Here is a 22312-nt window from a genome sequence, read left to right on the forward strand (position 1 = left end):
TGAGTTGTAAAATTCACACGTTAAAATCAGACCTGCTATTGATGATAAACAAACTGGAGCAGCATGGTTTGTTTCTCAATGGTTAGGAGAAAAGCATCCACAGTCTTCTTTATGTTGGAGGCAGTAGGAACAGAATATCTCAACAGACTGTTTTGTGCATGATTACACATTAAGGGGAGAGCTAAGATTGGCTTATTTAAGATTTAATGAACTTTTCAACTGCCTGTGTGCTTTTCTCATAGTTCAAGAAAGATTGTCATTTCTGTCTGGAGTAAATTATATCTGGAACATGTGTTCTGTGGCCTCCATATCCGTCCTTCTGTATAACTGTAAAGCCAAAGGATACAGTAGCAGAAAGGACCCAGCACAGAATAGAGCTGGCATTAATGACAATAATATGACACTGATTTAGACAGAAACCACATGAAATGTGGTCCTGAGGTGAAGTTCGGTTCTGAACGGCTTGCTGATGTAGAACAACTAAAACAACTGCTAAAGCAGCCTCAACATAAAAACCCATGTGATATTTGTCCATCTGATGTCTAGAAGGGAATCCGCTGAGCCTTCAGCTGATGTAGGATGGCACTAATTGCAGCTGATCTGACAAGACTGTAAGTGGGCCCGACTTTGCTGGATGATCGATTGAAGACAGTTTATTTTCGTAGACAGGTTTCCTGTCTTTGAAGTGTTCCTGTTTTTGTCACTGCCTTAATGCAGATAAGGTGCAGCATGGAGGCATTTAAAGCTGAGCTAAAATGGTCAGAAAGTGTCATATTGTGTTTTCACATTCACAGACAGCAACATGTTTCACACATTTTATGCTTTGGGCTGCTGACACATTAGTGTCATTTTAAACACACTGCATGCCAATCAACTCTGCAGGTTTAGATCCATCGTCGAAACCTGAGAGGTGCGTGCACACACAGGGACACTAATGTAAGACAGTATAGTGCGTCTGAGTTTGAGCGCTGCTCCTGGGAGCTGCTGCGAGTCTCCACTCTGACTGGGTGATTCAGTGATGGAGATCAGGAGACTCTACTGAGCATGAGCAGAACTGGTTTGTATGTGGGTCACAAATACTGGCTGGCAGCCTCCTCTTTTATGAGACAGACAGACATTCAAGTACATCCTTTCCAGTGTGATGGCTGCACTTACAGCCACACACTGGTAATACCCACCATGTTAGTGTAGAGGCTTATAAATAACATTGCATTCACATTTGTCTTTCTTTAAATATAGGAATTAATTTACAGGACAATAAATAACTGGTTTTGGTTTAGGGTTAATTCACATATCCACATAACACTGAATTCTAAAATAAGTGCGCACATTTTAGTTTACACTGTTATGTATGATTAATCTTTTGTTTTCTGAGTTACCTTAGTTGCAGCTGTTCCAGTCCCTTGATTAAGGAGCCAAGAGGTGGAAAAGGGGCGGAGCGAGCTTTGATGGAAGACTGCTAATTGGTTCATTCCATAACTCGGGACCATGGGGGGGGGGGGGAATTGGAGTTCCTTATGTTACTTTCAGTTAGGTTTTGTGTGTTTTACCCCTTTGTATTTTTGTGGGCTGATCAGCCACTATTTAAGTTTCCCCTTTGTCTTGTTAGTTAGGTCAGTTTGTTTGAGTTATTAGTAGTGTTGTCAACTTTGAGTAGAGTTCTGTTATTTTGACCTCTTTTATGGGCCCAAGATTTTGATTCTTTTTGCATGATTTAACCAATTATGTTTTTTGGGTTAAATAAAAAAAATCATTTTTTTGGACTTTAACCTGTGCCTAAGTTTCTTTCACTGCTCGGTCCATCACACCAGTTATATGCAGACAGCATCACTGCACCCTTTCGAACACTTCATGTCTCTTAATGACATCTTGTTATATCATCTTATGCAGCACCCACCCGTGTCCAGACGGCGCTATAAAATATAGACAACAGTGGACTCTGTTGTCTGGCATGGACCTGCGGTTGACCCTTGACTCAGCGTTCAGGAAGTCCTCGCATTTGCTGTCAATGTAATTAATGACAGGCTGCCAGCTGGGAACATGAAAAGATGATGTCAGAGGGAGTAGACTGTATAACAAAGAGCATATAATTGCTTGGCAGAATCAAATTGTGCATGTCTTCGTGGGCAATCCTCACCAGTTGCTGTTGTCAACCGCATCACCAAACCCTGGTGTGTCCACGATGGTCAGGGTTAGTTGGACCCCTCCCTCTTTTATCAAAACTTTACTCTGTTCCACCTGAAACACAAACATTGACACCCTTCAGAACTCTTGGGATATCAGCCTTACCTTACAGTATTTATAAAGTGTTTCCATTAGCTGCAATAACTTCACACTTTCAGAATATAATTTGACAGCATGTATCTGCCCACACATGTTGGACTACATACACTGCACAGCAGGTTCTCCCACACAGCCGAAACCGATCTGCTGGTTGTGTGTATACAATAAGACTGAAGTTCTTCTCAACACTGATTGTGTGTGTGTGTGTGTGTGTGTGTGTGTGTGTGTGTGTGTGTGTGTGTGTGTGTGTGTGTGTGTGTGTGTGTGTGTGTGTGTGTGTGTGTGTGTGTGTGTGTGTGTGTGGGGCTACTTAAGTCAAAACCACTATCTTCCAAAGAAGAGTGCGATTTCCATAGAGGCAAGGAGAGCAGCCGCACGACCCAGCACAGAACAAAACAGACATCAGTGACAGCAGATTATGACAGTGGTTCAGCGAGATACAGCGTGAAAGGACCTGGGTGATGATGGGTTGTAAAGAGGCTTGCACACAAGCAACAACTGTGGGCATGCTGAACATGAAGAGTAGTGTCAAAAGAATGTGTAAAAATGTACCATCTGAGCCATCAGCTTATATGTGCTGGCACTGAGATCAGCTGATTGCAGCTAAACTGGTCCTTGAAGTGTGCCTGAACTTTACTACACTCAATTTCCTTACTGTGCATGGTATCAGTTCCATTGAAAACAGCAACTCCTCAATGAAACTGCAGCTCTAAGGTTTGTGAACAGTTTCATTAAAAACACTGTAGACTAAAGCTTGTTTGGTGAAAACTGCCCGGCACATGCGGGCATTCTAAACAAACTTAAACAGAGCACCCAATGTGGGATTTGCCAATAGGCTGTGTGTGTCACTTACGTCAGCTGATCTGCCACTGAATGTGACTTAGTGAATCCTGTCTATAAATGTAAAGTAAAACAAATACAGCAGAGTGTTCCCATTTGTCTTAGTGGTTAAACATGGATAAAAATAGAGCATGGGGGTATTTTTAAGCTGAGCCAAAAGGTGAATTTTATGATAGAAATAATATTTATTACACATACTGGAGAGTCCAGCAGATGATAAAGGCATTTAGACTTTTCTTCTCCCATCTTTACATCCACTCTGGCATGCCATGAGTGCATATGTCACTGTATGAAAGCCTTTAACACAACAGCCGTGTATGCACACTGAATTTGGGTGTTCACTCAATGCAGTTGATTTTAATTTAATGTTTAATTACATATGCCAAAAAGTGAAGCCATCACTGCAAACTGCTCATCACAGTCTGCAGTCACATACGTTCCCATTCAGTCCCAGAGATCCATCCATTTCCTGAAGCTCGCCAGCTGTTCCCCCACTTCGTCGCATAGTTTCACAGGGCCATCTAGTTATTTTAGGATCGCCCCTTTAACTCAAACTACAGCCCTTTTGCTCTAACACAAACATTCTTTAGCTTCCACAAACCTTCAGATAATCTGTCCGGCTTTACAGCTGAGCATATATATATATCACGCACCACAGTCATTTTTACATATCTGAGCTTAATTGTGCAGCCAAGCATGTGTGTTAAATGTGTGTTTGTATTGTAAGTGTTTGTGCATGACATGTCAGCCCTTCTCAAAACCAAATCTGCCATTTCCACCGTTTCCGTGAAGAAAAACAGATTGGGAGAAAACCTCAAAAATGCCGTCAGGCTCAACACCATCATTTAAAAGAAATCTGATCTGTGGGGAATGTGAGCGAGCGACAAAACATGGGAGATTGTTCTGCAATATAAATACTCTGACCCGGTCTCTCCCCCTCAGCCTCAGACCACAGCGGCTCCTTTCCAACGTATGCACACTAACTGCTGCTTGGAGGAGAGCCTGCTTGCCCACGTTGTGCTCATGGGGCTCACATGAGGTATGATGAGCGCAATAGAGCGAGAGAAAGCTTGAAGCAAAAGGTTCTTAACGTTTTCAGTCTCGTCAAAACAGAGTAAATTTAGCACCGCCTTGGTGCGTCGTCTGGATCACAACAGACCTGCACAAAGATGCAGAATCACAGCTGCCTGAGCGGCTCCTGTTATTTATAATTTAGGCCAAGTATGCAGTACAATCGTACGTCACAAAATGAACAGGACTTTCAAATTGATGCAGTGGAGAGATTTAAACCTAATGAGGAAATGAAAAGAGTCTGCAAAACTTTAAAAAAGAAAAAAAAAGAAGCTGAAAATAAACAGCGCTTTGATTGAATGATTGTCAGATTGTAAAGAATACAGGACAGATTACGAAGTGTAGATACTAGGATTCATTTTTACTTACTTTAATTTGAAATAGCAAACCATCTCACAGAGTTTGTTCAGGTTCCCAGACTATAGTATGTATTATAGATGCATTGCAAACCCAAAATGGTGTTGATACTGGAACATACAGATTTCAGGTCTGAAATCTGCATTTTATGTATGAAGTCAAAGGCAGACTCACAGTAAGATACAGAGGTTTAAATTGGTTTACTCAAGAGACTGAGAGCTGACCCAAGGACTCACAGACCTCACGTCTGTTTTCTATGTGTGAGAAGTGAATGGATCATCCTGCCATATTTTATGAACAGTACCGTCTGACTAAATTCTGTGTGATGTATCAGTGACTTCCTACAAAAAACTACTTCCTCTGTAGCCTATATAACATAAGGCATGCATCTATGCACCTCGGTCTGAATGGAACAACATTGTTATTTTAGGTTCAGAGACAAATTTCAGGCCTGATGAAGTCTTTGGTAAAGAAGTCTAAGCTGCCAATGCCGGTCATGACTGCACACATATTTATGCTGGACTCTATTAAAATCCAATATTTACAACATAAGTTTAACTTGAGATTATATTTGGGCATCTTTGGCAAAACCTTCTGTGACCAGGACGACTATCAAAGTCAAAGTCAGATATAAAGATACCTTAGCCTTCTTCATTTTGGAATATATGGCTTGCTGTTAGCTTACTGTGAGTTAACAGGTCCCTGTTTTCCAAAATGCTGCCGGGGCTGGGCCTTTGGCAAAGAAAAACATCTGCTATCCAACTGTGTTTGCTTTTAATCCTGACTTTTCCAACCTTTTGCTTCATTCCTTCCCATGCACGTCCTGTCTGTCTTCACTTTCATCATCCACCAAAGGCTTCACACAATCAAACCAACTGCCAATTTCATGCAGATGGTGCTAGCTAACATACATCGGAATGATACAATAGTGTTCACCTTCACTGATTTGAAAAATTAAAAAAAAAAAAAGTCCAAAAACGGTAAAGGGAAAACGGCGGTTAACTTGCCTCAATTAACATTTTAACCTCTCTCACCCACTCGGCTGCCAGCCACCCATTTAGACTTGTAACCGTTAGGTTCACATTAATTCCAGTATATGGAATTTTCCCCTTTAACATACCCATACGGAAATCTTAAGACTTCATAACCCCAACACTAGCCTGGAGAGCTTTGCTCTCAATCTCGTGACTGTCGAGGTCAAACTTCATGAACGCATCCATCTCACGTTGCATCTTTGAAACACTTCTGGCCTGATAAGAGACAAACTGAGTGTTTAGCTTTTAGAAAAAGGCTGCTGTGTGTGCTGTATGGATGAGTGGGTGATGCTTGTTTGCATTCATGTGAAAAGACAACAGTAATATGGTAGTGGGAGTTGAATTATAGTGCAAAGCGACGTGTGGAGATGAATTCTCAGCTTTTAAGCAGTGGTTGAGGGTGGGGTGGGAGGGTGTTACATTTCATGGGAACATTCCTGCCCTGCTATTGACCCTCTCAGACCCAAGGGGGAAATTCAGCCCTGATCCTCTGTTTTTCTTTGTCTCTCCCCTCGTCACATCTACCCCATCACCCTCCTCGAGGTTTATACGCTCTTTAGTTTTACGAAGCTCCATCTTTTCTTCACTCATCGCCATATTTCTTCTGTCCGTCTTCTCTTGCCACCACCATCTCATCTCTTTCCTTCTTAGTTAATCACACTGTCCCACATCTCCATCTTCTGCTTTTTCCTCTTTCCCAAACTGCTTCTCCTTTGCCCCTTTTACTCCAGACAGTCTCCCTCCTCCACTTCAATTTGCCATTACCATAAAAGGACAAAACTAGGTCCTGTGGCCTTGCTGTTTGCCTCGTAGTTCCTCCATCCTGCATTCTCATTCTCCTTTTCCATTATACTCCGTCTCTTCCTCCCCAGCAGAATCTTGCTCCCCTCTTAGCCTTCTATCCCTACTAACATGTCAATTTTAACAAGCATGGCTGATAACGCCAGAGCAAAAAAAGCCTTCAGAATGGCCAGATGTTCTCAATTAATTTGTCAGAAAACATGAAACTTCACCCCTTTCAGTGCCTGTGCTTATCTGTCATGTTTCTTTACTGAAGACACCAGTTAAGACTTTGAATGTGCTGGTGAAAAAAAAATAGGTCAACCCTTGGATTTAATAAGTGGTCTAACTTCTACATAAACGGGATGTGTATTTGGTAGTTTAAGCTCAGATTAGAGATTTGAATTTTTCAGCAGCTCTTGAGGTAATTCCACATCATCCAAAAAGGCACAACTTTTGCTTTGAAGGTGAACATTCAACCTGCATTCTGTCAATTTTAACTGTACCTGACTTTTTTTTGTTTGTTTACACTTTATAGTTCAGATGGACCTCACACACTGAGGTCGAGTTTGCAAACACTGAGACCTAACCACGAGCTCCACAAGGGTCTCCACACTGCTCACCAAAACAACTACCAAATTCAAAGTTTCCCCCTCAGGCTCAAGTACATTTTTTTTGTTGGCCAGAATGAATGAGATTACTTTCAGGGGCTCCTAACATATGGTGTGGTCACAGTGACGCTGACTTTTAACACCCAGAAATATAAATCAGTTCATCCTTTTTCCGAGGGAATGAGTACTACGTGAAGAATTTCTTTTTAGATATTAGGAGATATCACTGACACTGGAATGTAACTGACAAATGGAGGACAAATACAAAATGCCTTGAGCAACGGCTGTGGGAGGACTTAAAATGTCTCCATTAACAAGTTTTTATTTTTCCTTCAAACTGGCTTGAGAAACAACACTTTTTTGTAAGACATCTGCTCATTTTATGGTTTCCTAATGCTCATCCCAGTATTTGCGGTCGCTGCTGGAATTTAGAACGTAGGAGAAATCGACATCAATCATCAAACTCTTGCAGGAGAAAGGTGAATGGTGATTTCAAAATCTTTGTTTGTCACTTGTTTATATGACTATCAACTATAAGAAGATATGGGGTTGGACAGAGACTATTAAAAAACTCAAAACATCTCTACACTGGACCTGAAGCTAAAAATGAGCCGTGATGGCAACTGAGGTCTGACCCTTTTGGGTTAGGGTGAGAATTAACACTACCATGGGTTATTGGATTATATCTAACCCTGTGTTTAAAATAAAGCAAAGTACATTTAGTTAAAAAGGGGTTTTCTTGTGCTTTAGTTATAAAACAAAATTCAAAACCCAGAAATCACATGTGATGTAAAGTGTAAAGGGGTTAAGGTTACAGATCTTGTCATCAATGGTGACCTAGACCTCATAGGATTCATTTACTGAGCAAAAAGCTGAAAAAGCTCACTTGAACAGTCTTTTTAATCCTGTGGGAGGGGCCAGGGTAGTCCTTAGAGTAGAGGTCAGTCAGGAACAGGGAGTTGATGAGAGTCGATTTCCCGAGACCAGACTCACCTGAGGACAAAAGCACAAGTTAAGCAACGTTATATAAACGTACTGTTTTCTAAGTACAACCAGCTGAACACATGACAAAAAGGACTTTACATAACGCATGTATAAAAGCATGTGCATGCATGAACACAATATTGAGATGACCTGAAGAGACGTGGATGCAGTGCAGATAATAAAGCAGATTCACTGTCTGTAAGGGGAAAGGTCAGGGACTCATCTGCCAGCATGAAAAGCTTTCAGATGGAGGGAATAAAACACTTCCTCTCCACCTCCTGCTCACTTTCTCTCTCACCCACCCCCGTTCATCTACCCTTCCTCTGTCCTCCTCGCTCAGTGCGTCCTTCAAGTATAAATCTCTCCATTTCTGTCCTCACAGTGCCAACTTTCCATTCCCTTCTCCCATACTGACGGCACAGAAGCTGCACAAACATTTACTTGACAAAGAGCACAGTCAGTCCAAACATACACATTGCATATGCTCGCCCTCTCCATCACACAGGCCTGTGATTAATAGCTGAGCATCTGGCTTGTGTCTCATGAAAAGGCACTGGCGGAGTGTTTGGTTGGAGGGAAGGAGGGCTGCCTGTCCCAGCAAGACCTCTGACCGACTCCCACGGCACAATTTCAGGCTTTGAAAATTGGAGTAATCTGTGGCCAAACATCAGTCTGGGCTGGGCACACAGTAGCTTGAGGGGGTTTCCAAAAAGGACACATCAGAAACCGACCAAGACTAAAGTAGTGGATAAAAAGAGGTTACCGAGCAAAAATTAAAGTTCTGAATCAGATCTATCAGGTAGGAGAATTTAAAGGTGCGACGAGAAAACCATAACGCATCCAGTGTACAAAAAAAATGGCAAAAATGTGTCGACGCGTGTTATTATTTAGCCATCTGCAGATCATTTTCCAGATGTTTTGTTCATAAAGAGGTCAGAGGACGCTCATTTCCAAGATACTAACCTTGCAACATCTATAAAATGTCTTTAAGTTGTCCAACAATCTGAAACCCTTAAATTTCAGTTAGCAGACACGTGACTCAGAGTCTGGAGATCACCAAATCAAATAACTCACTGATGTTTCAGCTGCAGTATTGTTGACTTTATATGATGCCAAGTAGGTGGAAAAAATGACTATGACTTTTCTGTTACCCGGTGTTGAGAGTTGATGTGTGTGCTTTTTCAGTGTTTCCTGCACATATACATACCACCAGGGCATATAAACACCAACGTCCAAGAATCCAAGTATTCTATCATCCATTTGACCATTTTCCTCTATAGAAAACTCTTTACTCAAATTTAAAATTTCAGTTGCTGTTAACCAGCTAGTGGCTGCACAAAGAGGCCTTTTCTCATGTTTAATAAGCAGATGTTTGTGCACATTTTACTTGACAAATCACAGAGTGGTCAACAATACTGATCTAATGTTATTGGTATAGAAATGGGTATTTTTCACACCATTTATACATTTTTAAAAAATGTTTTGGGTAGAACTGAGAACTGATCCAAATATATGCCATGTATCTGTGTCATTATATAGACTGACTGGTCTGAATTTTCAACTCATTTAAAGACAAAATCAAATATCAATACTGGTTCCAAACAGAATATCAATGTCACTATCAAAGCGTGCTGAACCACTGCCTCTGACTTTAAATCTGTGTTGAAAGGAGCAGCTGAGGAAAACGTGTATAGTGCTGGCTGTCTGCTGAGCTCTTACATACAGCATCTGTGTGCAGCCTGAAAGCAGGAAGCTGGAGTATTTCCATTTTAATGGAAGTCAGATGTTGCTCCAGTAATTCTTGATTGATAAGGAATTTTCCAGTAAAGTCTGCTAAAAGTAACGTCTGCTGTAAAAAGTCTCAGGCTCCTATGTCATTCAAATACTTTCTTTTTGCAAACCGTTGACAACAAACCGTCCTCATTACATGTCAGAAGCTTTAAAAACACCGACTCTAATGAAGTGTTTCAGCTCAAAGTTTTCCAACATTTTTCCCTCGTAGGACTCCTTTCATCCTCTAAACAAACCACCTGCTGGGGGTTAAATCTGCATGGCTTCATTCGTACTGCTCACAGGACAGCTGTGCATTTCATCAGGCTACGCTGAGAGGGCGTAATGCTTTGCTGGATTGTAGTCTTTACCCCCTCTTAACCCCACAGTCGCCCCTGCGTGTATTTGCTCAGCTATGATTGACATTCTGACAATGACGTGAGTTGGGAATCCAGTTTGCCTGCTGCAGCTTCTTCTGCTACACCACGCCCAACTCACTCATTTGAAAGAACTTTTTTTTTTAAGCTAGCAAGTCTGCCATCACCAGCTGCAGTCTAAGAGGAGTCTGTCCACTCACTGCAAAGGCACTAACTGCTTTAATCATTCTGTGTTTATAGTTTTCAGTTAATAATTCAATAAAGAATTGATGTCCCTTTTTTTGTGTGCATCCCACCGCCACAGAGAAAATGTTATTATGTGGAAAAGAATGCATGTCCTTTGAGAACTCAGAGCTGCCAGTCTGCAGCTCTCAGTTCAGTTGATCTTCATTGTGTCAGTTGGTTTTGTTAGTCAGGCACTAATGTTTTAGTGCAAACAGCGTATCCAGAGCCTATTGTGTGATGGATGCACTTCATACAAGGAACTAAGCAGTTATTGTTATGCATGAAGCTGAAATGACATCTTGATACTGATAAAGCAGTATTGCCATGTGTTTTGAGGCACTTTAGAAATGGTTGGGGTCACTTGGACTTGAGTTGAGTTGAGTTGAGATATACCTTCGGGTCCACTGTTCAGTGAGCAAGCAAACATCGGTCAAACATTCTTCCCATTTTACCACTTTAAATGTAAATACAGCTGAAGATAGAGCACAGGGAAGAAAGGTTGCACAATCAGACACTCCATTCGACTCATCCTGCCAGACAATGTGAGGCAGAATCACCGTACAGTAGTTGTTGTAGGCAGACAAATATTTGACCCTCCATATCACACATCACGACAAAAACATTTACAATTTTGTCAGGCTGTTCAGCCTGTGTGAAAGCAGTGTCCTCTGTGGACAGAAAAAAGTCATAGGTCAGAGGTTTCAGTTTCTCTTCCTGGCAGCCTCCGTCTGTGGTCTGTCCAGCCTGAGGGGCAGATGTGACAATGAGTTGCGTCACAAGTGATGACGAAACTCTTCACACAGCTCACCTAAAATTGCTGAGACTCTGCGCTAACATTTCAGTGGGTCCTCAGCAAACATCACGCTGGCTCGACAAAACCAAATAGGCCTCACAAACACTTTAACGATGAGCACAAACACTGCAGGGAGCTGTAAGTCAGCTGGGCTCGACTCACATTCAATTTAAGGGCAACACCCGTGTGTGGATCAGAGTTGCAGGGAATCAATATTTAGAGCCAAGAGTGAATATTTAGAGAGAATTTGCAATATTTGCTTCTTCTTTCTTTCTTTCTTTCTTTTTTTTATTGGAGGAAACTCATCAAATAAAGCCAACACACTCCCAAATGACATGCAGAGATGTCAGCTGTACACAGCAGAAGTGAAAGACTAAGCTGAAAATGACAGCTCCATTCTTCTGGTTGTTTTAGTTACTGCCACAGCCTAAACCTCCCCTAAAGGCAGGTCCGTCCCAATTAGCCTTCCTCGTGCAGCTTTAATTAAATATTGGTTCCACATGACAAGTTGAAGTGCAGTGCCAGCTCTCTGTAAATAGATTAGTGACCTAAACATCAGTGATGGATGGCTGACCCCCACAGCTCTTCCCTGCTGTTTCTCTTCCTCTCCATCTCTCTCCAGCCCAACCTGTTGGCCCCATTTCTCCTCTCTGTCCCTGCTGTCATCTCGACCTCTATCATCATTTAAAAGTTGCTTATTTTTCAGTGATACCAGAATCTGTAACTCTTACACCTAAATGTAAATTACCCTACGATGCCAGTTGCTCAATACTGGAATACTACCTTGGCACTAACCTGCTACTGATTTTGGGGCCAGTTTTTGTGATGTTGCTGACCGGACTGAGACAGTCTGTGGGTCTATTTATGCCATGGGCCATACTTTGCCAAAGTACACCACAGTCATGAATTTAATACCGCCACCACTGGTGAGTGGCTTTGCCTGATGATGCTGAATATCCAGCAATATCTAAGACTTCAAGAGGAGGTATGGGGACTTCAAAATCCTGAACTTATTTCCAGGTTTTTGGACTCATTCATGGGGTAATCTATTGACTGATGATTTGAACATTTATTGCCCAGGTACAACAACCGCAGAGTGCACAGTAGCACTCTACAGGATTAATGTACTTACTAAAAGGCCTGCATATTAAATATGTGTTCATTGAGTTAAGGCAGGCTGGACTGCTAGAGAGACAAAAAAAACAAACAAAGAAACAAACAAACGGTCAGAGTGGCTTTCCCATGGGATTCCTGACATTCCTCCTCCTCTTTCTCTCATTGGATCTCAGCTTCTCTCATTCTGCCCTGAGGCTGCAGCTGGCCTCCCAACATCCTGACAGGCCTGCTAACTAACACACAGCACAAACATGCATACACCTCTAACAGACATGTGCGAGGCCTCAACCAGAAAGTGTGAAAACGGGATATCTGGGAAACATAGTGGTGTAAAGGAAAGAACAGCCAGACAGACAGGCATATGAGGAGAGTTCGAAAAGTGCAGTCACTCGTGAGGCTCAGTGGGACTAACTGTAACGGGGGGCCAAACAGGGGCAAAGGTCAGTGTATCGGCAAATGATAAAGATCTGCAAGTTTAGCAGACTGAGAGATTCAGAGCCCAAACTAAACTGTGTCAGCACCCAGTCTGACTGCAGCTAAGGGGCGCAGCGCACTTTCTTCTGATTTCATCATTTTAAATTTAGAAAAGGGCGTGTAGCGCTGCGATCCACCGAGCCCGAGACTAAATCTGACAGAATCGGCACGTGCTGGGTCACAGCAGACATGTGCGTCTCAAAATAGAGACGCAGGGAACACAGCAGAGGGGAAGAATGAGCAAAACAAGGCCTGCCTGCAGTGGTTTGACTGAGCATGCATGAACACGCACATGTGCGCGACCCCAGCCAGTCGCACCAACACACATGCGTACGCAGAGCAGCGAGCAGTGAATGCGCTGGGTGCTGCGCCCAGAGGCGCTGAGGCAGGTTTGTAAACAGACTGCCGTCCTGCTCTAACACGGTTGGCTAAATGCATATTACACTAACCACAGATCTAGGACAGAGATCAGGCTGGAAAAAACTGAACTTGAGAGTGTGACATCATTCTGCAACTTTAAGCCTGCTCAGAGAAACAACAGCAGGGTTTCAGGGAAGCATCATGTACTCTTGAAACCGCAAGACCTTTCTCAGTACATGTTTCTGTGTCCTCTGTGATGACCAGTAGAAGTACTGGTAAAGCTCCAAGAGAAACAAACTGCACCACAATATCCAAAATATATGACACTGTGACTTTAAGAAACGAACACCTGTGAGGCAGAAAAGCCAAACAGGAAACCTTGAAGTTTGAGGAATTTGCCGTTGAAGCGGTCGCCTGATGCTCCTTGAGTATGACCTATGAGAGAACCCGTCAGTCCAGAGTGTCTCCTTTACAACCGTGAAGCACAGCTGTGTGTAGCCTAGAATGCATTTTACATGATGTGCGGGCACAATAAAAGCAACACCTGTAAAATTTAATCATCCATTTCAACTCCCTGTCTGGATTTGACGAACTATGAATGAAAAAAGTAGCTCATATTTTATGCCTTTTTCCGTAGCTTTTAACTACAGGACGAGACGTTTCTGGACCAGATGGAGCACAAAATCCCCTTAATGTGTGTACTGAGTTTGCCAGCACTCTCTTTGGGAGAATGCCTAAGGAGCAACGCCCAAAACAACTTAGAGAAATGGTTCCAAGTGCCTAAGAGCTTTAGACACTTACAGTACCATTAGATAGGTGTCTGTAATGGTATTGTATGGCCACAATGCAAACATCAAAATGCATCTACATACAGTCTCTGCCTCCAAATATTTTCAACAGCAGGATGTTTGAATATTATATACATTACTGCAATTATATTTTTAAATCCAAGCCATTTCAGAATAAATCTTTAGGTCAAAATGAAATTAAATAAGAAATAAGCCTCAACATCATAGTTCAGTCTTGCTTCTTAGCGTAGGGCTTCACAGTGTTTCCCAGCAATCACTTTGGCTTGTCAGAGCAGGAAAAGCACAGGTGTTACCACCAACGGTTGCTCACTTCCATACTGCTGAGCCAATAAACAGTGGTAGCAAACCTGCATGCACTACATTCAGATACAGTGTGGTGCAAGCATCACTATAGTGATTAATTGTGCCTGTAGGAACATGTCAAAGGGACAACAGCTCAATTATACTTTTCCCATGAAAACATGGCAGTGTTGGAACAAGTCCCATCTTTATCATCTTAATTTACTTACTTCTATTTAACTAAAGTGCTTCCCATTAAAGACATTATTTAAACTGTTTACATTTGATAATAGTCTCTATATTCTCAGTATCTCAATGTTTGGGAGAAATCCCCAACAACGAAATGATGAGGAAGTACTTTACAACAGTGGGAAAGAAAAACCCTTTTAGCAGGAAGAAACTTCAGCAGAACCAGGCTGAGGGTGGGGCAGCCATCTGCCGTGACTGGTTAGTGGGTGAGGGGAAAGAGGACTGAAAAACAAAGGGGGACAATATAGTGATACAAAATATACCAGTTTACTCCCAGGAGACTGGTCCATATTTGTAACTGGTCATATGCTGCAAACACTGGGCCTCTCCTATAAAGGTGCTTCGAGGTAGCCTGGAAAACCTGGGTTGACCTATCAAGTTAATAATTACCTGCACATGACCACTTAGCTGGACTGCTGCTGTTTGGCTAAGCAAAGCCAGGTAAGCATGTTGAACCTGCTTCACATTACAGGCTTTTAGCAGTCTCAGTAATAATAAAATTACCTCAGCTGACAGCCACAACCAAACCAAATGTTTGATTTGACTGACGGGAGCACAAACTGAAGCATGTGACCTGAACCTGCAGGACAGTGCATTGTTTTCACATGACTGTCTGTTTGGTAAACTGCATGAATAAATGGGTTCTTAATAAGGGTTAACATCATTATTGTGTGAGTGAATATGCGCGTGTTTAGTGTCTATCAATGCATTTGGTTAAGCCAGCAGATTAACCGGCCCAAAGCCGTCTTTCACTCACTGCCTTCTGCAAGGTCAGTAGGCAAGGCGGTCAATCCAAAGCCTGCAGACAGTCTTATCTGGACACGCGTACTGCACAGCATTACTACACAACAACAAAGGCAGAGACAGCAGGACACACAGGCAAACGGTTTTACAATGAAATACGGATCAGTGAGGCAGATACTGCTTTTGATCTGTTAAAGAGATTCAGGCTCATCCATCTGCTTCAGTCAATGCCACCGACCACTAGTACCAAGTGACTTAATTTGCTTCATGGATTTCTATTGTAAGCACCTGAAACCATGCGAGAAGCTGCGTCCTGAGAATATGGAGAACTTTGTTGTGGGAAACTTTTAAAGCCATCTATGTTAGCTCATATCAAGCATCGCCACTCCCGAGTTCAGACTCTTAAAAGGCTTTTGATGTGCTCTCCTCCTGAGCAGCTCTGGGAAAGCAGAGGAGCGATGCTGGTAAGTAGTGGCCTTGTTAGGCATCAGAAGCAGCGTGAAACAGGCATCGCTTCCCCTCTCCTCTAAGCTCTCCTCAGTTCGCATCTGACTCCCAGCTCTGTTCAGTTCTCTGCACTGGCGCTAGATCTTGCTAATCTTTCCAGGAGTTCCTATTCAATCTGCCAGCTGGACAAAAAAGGCAGGAAGCACTCCCACCACCACCCACCCACCCCCTCGGTGAGCGGCAGGACTGGGAAGGGAAAGACAGAGTTTGACAGAGAGCAGAAAGAACTGAGAGGACAGAAGAATTTAAAAAAAACAAAACAACAAAACAAAACAAAACAAAACACCGGAAGAGCAGTTTCTGGTGGCGTCCCTTCACAGGGAGTGACTGGTTGACAGCAGAACAAACAGAGCTGCTTCCTGGCCTGACGCGCACAGGGCGTGTAACACACGACTTAGTTTTTCAGGTTGGGTTGGGTCATTTAAAAGTTGTCCATAAAGTGCTCATCTTCTGTGCCAGTCCTCCAACCACCAAGTTTCTAAAGCAAGTCCAAACTAACACTTTACAAAAATTATTTTCAAAACATTGAAATCAATAGAATAGTGCTTTATTCCACTGTGGATTTACATTGACATTGTGGAAAAAGGCGACAGTGTCTTTGCCTGGGGTGATTATGCTTAACTTTACCATTACTGTACCAGAAGGAGCTTCTAATATCTCTTCACTGTTGCACTGTCGCCAGTTTACCCTGACTTTGCATAGCTGGGGGGGGGTCTGTGATTTTAGACAGCTCAACATCAAAAATTGCGAGTAACAAATAGTCATTAACCTGGGGAAGGTTACTTTAACCCCTCTCTCCTCTGATCTGTGGGGAAAAAAAAAAGACTCAAAGTGAAACAGAGCAGAGGAGAGATTTATTTTTCCTTTATTCCCCAAATTAAAAACTGAATTTCATTAAAAAAAAATCTCTTGCAGTAGTTTATAGGTTAAGAGTGTAATATTTACTTAAAATTCTTTTTTTTGGTTTCATTTTAGTTTCTAAGGTCAAGCCTTAACGACAAGCTCAAGTGCTTGCTTGCACTACTGGAATCTAAGCAAGTGAGCTGCAGGCATCAGCCCAGTCGTCTAATATTTCCCCATCTGTCTTTTCCAAAAGTGCGGCAGAACAATGCAGGGCCTCAGAGGCCAGCCGAGCTTTCACACTTTTTGACAATGCCAAGTACAGCAGAACTGAAGCCAACCTTCAGTCTTAGACTGTAGCTCCAGTTGGCTGCTCGTCAAGTCAAAACATAATCAGCTCTTCTGTCTCTCTTTCTAACACTGGTATTTCCTCCCCCCCCTCTGCAACTTCTCCATTAAAATACATTGTTCTGTGATCGTGACCTTTATGAGCCTCATATTTGGTCGAGTCCGTATTTTATGATGCAGACGCAAATGTTTAACCTACTGCTCTGGAAATCTGTTCAGGATAACAGCAGAGCTAAATGTCTAACACGACAACAGAAAGAAAAAAAAAAAAAAGCTGTCTGATTATCTTAACAGATATAACAACAGAAGTTGCAAATAGTGTTGAAGCTGCATGAGCCAACTTCACAATTACAAGTGGCCCTGCATATTTAATTGGTACCTTTAACCCGTTAAGCTCTTTATCTGGGTAGACAGAAACACACTAGTTGCTGTTTCAGCAACACTATGGATTACTCCCGAGTCTCAGCAGGTCCTTCCTGTCACATTTTTCCCCCCCCTCAGTGCGTTTATGCAGTATCATACCAAAAACCTCCCTGTGATTCTTCGCCTTCAGAGGCTCGTCCCCTAAACCAACACAAGCCAAGTTGTGTGTAACCAAATCCTAATTAGGCAGCATTAATAAGATGTCATTTTGTGTGTGTGTGTTTTATTTTTAAGATTTTAAAAATGATTATGATGCGAATTTTCACCATTAACCCTTGATAAATCATGTAAAACATGATGTACTAGAATTAGTGATCAGTGTGTTTGCACTCCGTGCTGTTTAAATAAAACAAGACTTTTAATAGAATAGTGTGATGAATACAGGAACAGACTGCAGCTGAGAAACTTTTCACTGAACTTTCTCTTTAAAACGTGCACGCTAGTTATGTGTGAAATTTATATGGTGCTGCATGCTAAGAAACCTGAGACACGACGGAGGGGCCCGTGTGTGAGAAACCCTGAAACAGGATGGTGTTGATCGTGGATCTTTCTGGTCCTCTCCCAAACCGTCACTCGACTGCTCCTCCACAGCGGCTGTTTACTAAACAGGAAACTAAAACCCCAGACTGAGACAATAATGAGCGGACGCCTCTTTACGTTAATGTCTCTCTCCATTCACTGAGCAGCTCGGGGTCACCACAGGCTACAGTTAGATTTATGACCTCTTAAAACATTTTAAAAGTAGTTCAGTTTAAGACAAAAACAAAGAATATTTCTAAAGCAAAACAAGAAATATTTTTTCCCCAAAAGTCAAATCAGTAGCAAAACAGAGCAACAGCGACTGGTTATCAATATTGACTTGCTTTTAGTTTTTGTAAGTTAGAAATGAGTCTATTCTTCAGTCTGCTAAAGACTATTCCTTTTCAGAAAGCCGCTGAAAGCGTTTCCCAAAATTTTTGAATTTTTCCTTTAAGATCGGCTCATATTCCAAGTTTCATTTCCCTGTTGTGGCCAAATAAGGAAGTGCGACTACACAGAGCTAAGCACTAACGTCAGATGGTATTATTTACTTTGAGGGTTAGAGATGGAGTAATAAAGCTGAAGAATGCAGAAAGACAAACTAACACTCCTGACAAAGTAGTATGCAAAACAAGAGAGACTGAAGCGAACAGATAAGGCATGTGGATGTTTTTTTGAAGACTGGCAGTGATGAGAAACATTCTGCACTGTTGTTGTGCTGTTGCATGTCATTATATTCTAGTGTCCTGTTGCTGTATACACAGTATATTGTATCTGAGAATCAGTATAAAGACACAAAAGAATCACCAACAGAGCAACTACTGCCAACTAAATGTGTAGCTAAGTTATAGTAGCTGGCTAACTAGCCCTATGCCTGTTACCGTAGAAACAAATTTGAATCTCTGTGTTGTGCCATTATATGCCCAAGTTAGGATTGCACTGGCTGGTGAAAAAACGTGGTGAAAAAGTGACCTTGTACTAGAGCAGGGCGATATGACCAAAAATATTTATCGCGATATACATTTGAAAATTTGCGATAACGATATAACTGACGATATAATTGACACTAGACAAAATACTTTACAACTCCACAACTTTATTAGTGCAAAAAACCCCATCAATGTATTTTCACTTAAGCAGCTGTTTTTTATGTGCATTAAAGTTATATAAAAATGTAACAGTGCAAATTCCTCGCTGACAGTTTAACCAAAAGGCATTTCCAGTGGAAATTGGCCGACATATCCTCAGCATAACCATGTGTAATATCCACAAAACTTAAAAAGAGGTTATACACACACAATACGGTAATATTATGTTGAAGCACAGTACGTATCACTCCGCGAGGCTCCTGTCTATGATAGCCGTAATGCTCCGACAATCCATCAAGCGGTGCGGCTTCGTAGCTTAGCAAAGTCGTACTAAAACATTTGACAGATTTTCGAGCGCCGTGTACATAAAATCGTTTCGAGGTCAGGAAACACAACCAGAATTCATACATAAGGCACGCGGGATTATAAGGGACACTGTTGATTTTCAGAAAAATCAAAGGATTGATTTTAAGTGTGTCGTATTTTCCAAACAACACGGTAATAACGACGGCCCGCTAGCATGCGCTACCAAAAATAGTGCTTTGTTGTGTATCTGACGGACGAAAGCTAAACCAGTTCCACACCACTGAAGTTGCAGCATTTTTACAAACCAATTCTGGTTCATCCGTTTCATTTAACGATCCACTTTCGCTCTTCTCATTCTGCGTCGCCGCCATGTGCGTATGTAAACATAGGCACTGCGCATGCGCGCTTTACCCATATTCTATCGCGATATTTCATTTTCCTATCGTTGCCCAAAATTACACCGGTATTACCGTGAATGGTATGATATAGCCCAGCCCTACCTTGTACATATTTAACATTATGTGAAAAATGCATAGCAAAATGTGTGACAGCTAGGGCTGCCACGATTAGTCGACTAGTCACGATTACGTCGACTATCAAAATCGTCGACGACTGATTTAATAGTCGACGCGTCGTTTGAAGCTTTTAAGATCACAAAAGACGCAGGAATTAGTAGGATTTAAGAGTGTAATAACAGACTGAAACAGAAGATGGCAGCACTACATGTACAAGGATGCCAGCTGCCGTTAACCCCGAAGAAGAAGAAGTAGCTCTGTCCCCGAATTCATAGCGCAGCCCAGCTCAGTTTCCAACAATGGCGGCAGCTAGTTAGTTTTAATATTACTCTTATTATTCTTTCTGGGTCACAAAATAAACGTTTAACATATTTTCAGGCGAGAATGTAACTGTGTAAACTTCAAATATCTGCTCAGTTTATCAAGACACCACATATTTTCAAAAGCGCTCCGACGTTTTCGGAGACGTCTGTTACCCACCAGCTCGATAGCGAGCCCGGGGCAAGGCTCACTAGAGCCCGTGAGAACACCGGACTCCCTGCAAATCGTTTTCAAACCCACCGCCGTCTTTCGCTACTCAGGTTAAACATACATAAGTCACTTAGATAACTTAAAAATGTTATTGTTTGGCTTTTTTAGTATTTTATTTGTTCCTGAGTAAATCGCTTTGGCTGAGATTAAAGTTATAGTTTTTACACAGCTGAATAAACGTCAAGCAGACAACTGGTTATCAGAAGTGTGAGATGCTCGAGAATATACTCCGCTGTCCCTTTATATTTTAGAAAGCAAGGAGTTTATTAAACTTCACCGAAACAATCTGCAAATTTCATTTAAATGTAATAAACTATCATCTTGTCTTTATTTTTAGTTAGCACATACCTTAAACACTTAAAGCTGTAAGCTAATGATAGTTATATAAGAGCAGATGCATGCTGGTGCAATAAGCTGTACGTTTTACGTCCAATGGATGCATGATCTGATTAGTCGACTAATCGCAAAAATAATCGGTGACTAGTCGACTATCAAAATAATCGTTTGTGGCAGCCCTAGTGACAGCTGAACAAATATGGAGAACATATTTACAACAACAACAAAAGTAAAAGTCATATCTGTTACAATCAAAATAGCTGTGGACCACCTTCTGCTTCAGGTCTATATAGACAATCCAAGCCATTGTTCCACCACTCCCCTGTCTACTTCCCCTGCTCTGTAATGCAATTAGCCACATTTTGCACCCGACATCCTGCAGCTTACTTTCCAAATGAAGTCATCCAAAACACACTGATGTGTCATTGTGCGTTCTGGCCGCAGGAACGTGAGAAAACCCTCGTGGGAAACTGTGGAAATCCATCTTTTACTAAGGTGACAGACACACTTTCTTCATCACTGAACAACACCTTGAAGCCTTTAACTGCCTTTTAAACTGTCAACTCTTCATCCTGAGCAGCTGAATGTGACATGTGTGGGATGGCACACATGCTTTACTGTCTTTGAACGTGTGCCGATGACTCATGCACGCAGCAATGGAAAACGCACAGCAGTGGCAGGTGTACACACAATAGAAGCAAACATGCACACGAGTGTCCTCACTCGTGTGCATGTTTGCAAGGAGTTGATGTTTCCAACTTACCTACAACCATTAATGTGAACTCAAACCCTCTTTTGACAGACTTCCGATACACCTGGTTGGGGAGGTTGGCAAAGCCCACGTAGCCCTCTAGGTTCCGCTGCTGAAACAAAAACACACATTCTGTCAAAGAGATCAACAGCATGAATCAATAACACACTCACACTCTTAAACACGTATCAGAATAAAATATGTTTCGAATAGCTGGAACTTTATGCAGTTGTTAAGACAAACAGCTGCATTTGGACACACAAGGTGACACAAATCTTGCTTTTGTAAACCTGTTACTAGAATTCTTCTGTGCTACAGTGGCAGAGCCTCTAAGAGATGAAGTACACCTGGGTTCAATACAATAAGATCGCTATAAGTGGAACAGAAGTGAGTGGAAGAAGAGAGAAATAACAGGTTTTCTCTTCGATGGAAAGAGGAAGTCGAGTCAATTCTGTCAAAGTCCATGAAAAATGAAAGTGGAAAACACCAATACACAGGCCAATCATTTCCTCAATAAACACAAGAACACAGAAACAAAGAGAACAAAGACGAGCAAAGAAAGGAGATCCTACGTGAATCATGTCCATCATGTCCCGCATGAAGGACCGGTCGTACTGAAGGCAGGCCAGATCACTGATCTCACTCTACCTCTCCGTATCTCCCAGGCTGCTGTCAAAATAAAACCCCACCCTCCTATCACTGTACTCTTCCCTGCACGCTACATGAGGCAAACACATCGATTGCTGACCTCTGAGGCTGCCAGGCGTGGCACTGATGGAAAGTGCAGCACTGAGAGGTCTGCTGGGGGTTAAAAACCACCCACAGCTAAAGTTAGCAGCCCTTTCTCCATTCCAAAACCCTGATGTGAGGATACATAAACATCATAAACAGATCACTTTAACCATTTTTATAAAAGTGCCAAAATTAGTGCGTTTGTCCTTCTGGAACCAATAATTTGAAAATTAGCCCACTGAATTTTCAAAATGGACTGC

At 42.0% G+C, this 22312-nt stretch overlaps 1 protein-coding gene across 2 annotated transcripts in view; it reads right to left on the reverse strand.

Moving 5' to 3' along the window:
- Positions 1-22312, reverse strand: part of LOC116322527 (septin-7-like) — a 44826-nt gene that overhangs the window by 17192 nt on the left and 5322 nt on the right. The window contains exons 2-5 of one of the 2 annotated variants that reach the window (XM_031742615.2): positions 21333-21429; positions 7863-7969; positions 2138-2238; positions 1898-2032 (exon numbers count right to left, since the gene is read on the reverse strand). In XM_031742615.2, coding sequence (XP_031598475.2) covers positions 1898-2032; positions 2138-2238; positions 7863-7969; positions 21333-21429 — 440 coding nt within the window. Of the gene's footprint in view, positions 1-1897; positions 2033-2137; positions 2239-7862; positions 7970-21332; positions 21433-22312 lie in introns of both variants that reach the window. The other variant, XM_031742614.2, reaches the window with a different exon arrangement.

This window comes from Oreochromis aureus, linkage group 7, assembly GCF_013358895.1.
Source record: "Oreochromis aureus strain Israel breed Guangdong linkage group 7, ZZ_aureus, whole genome shotgun sequence".
NCBI classification, from domain to species: Eukaryota; Metazoa; Chordata; class Actinopteri; order Cichliformes; family Cichlidae; genus Oreochromis; species Oreochromis aureus.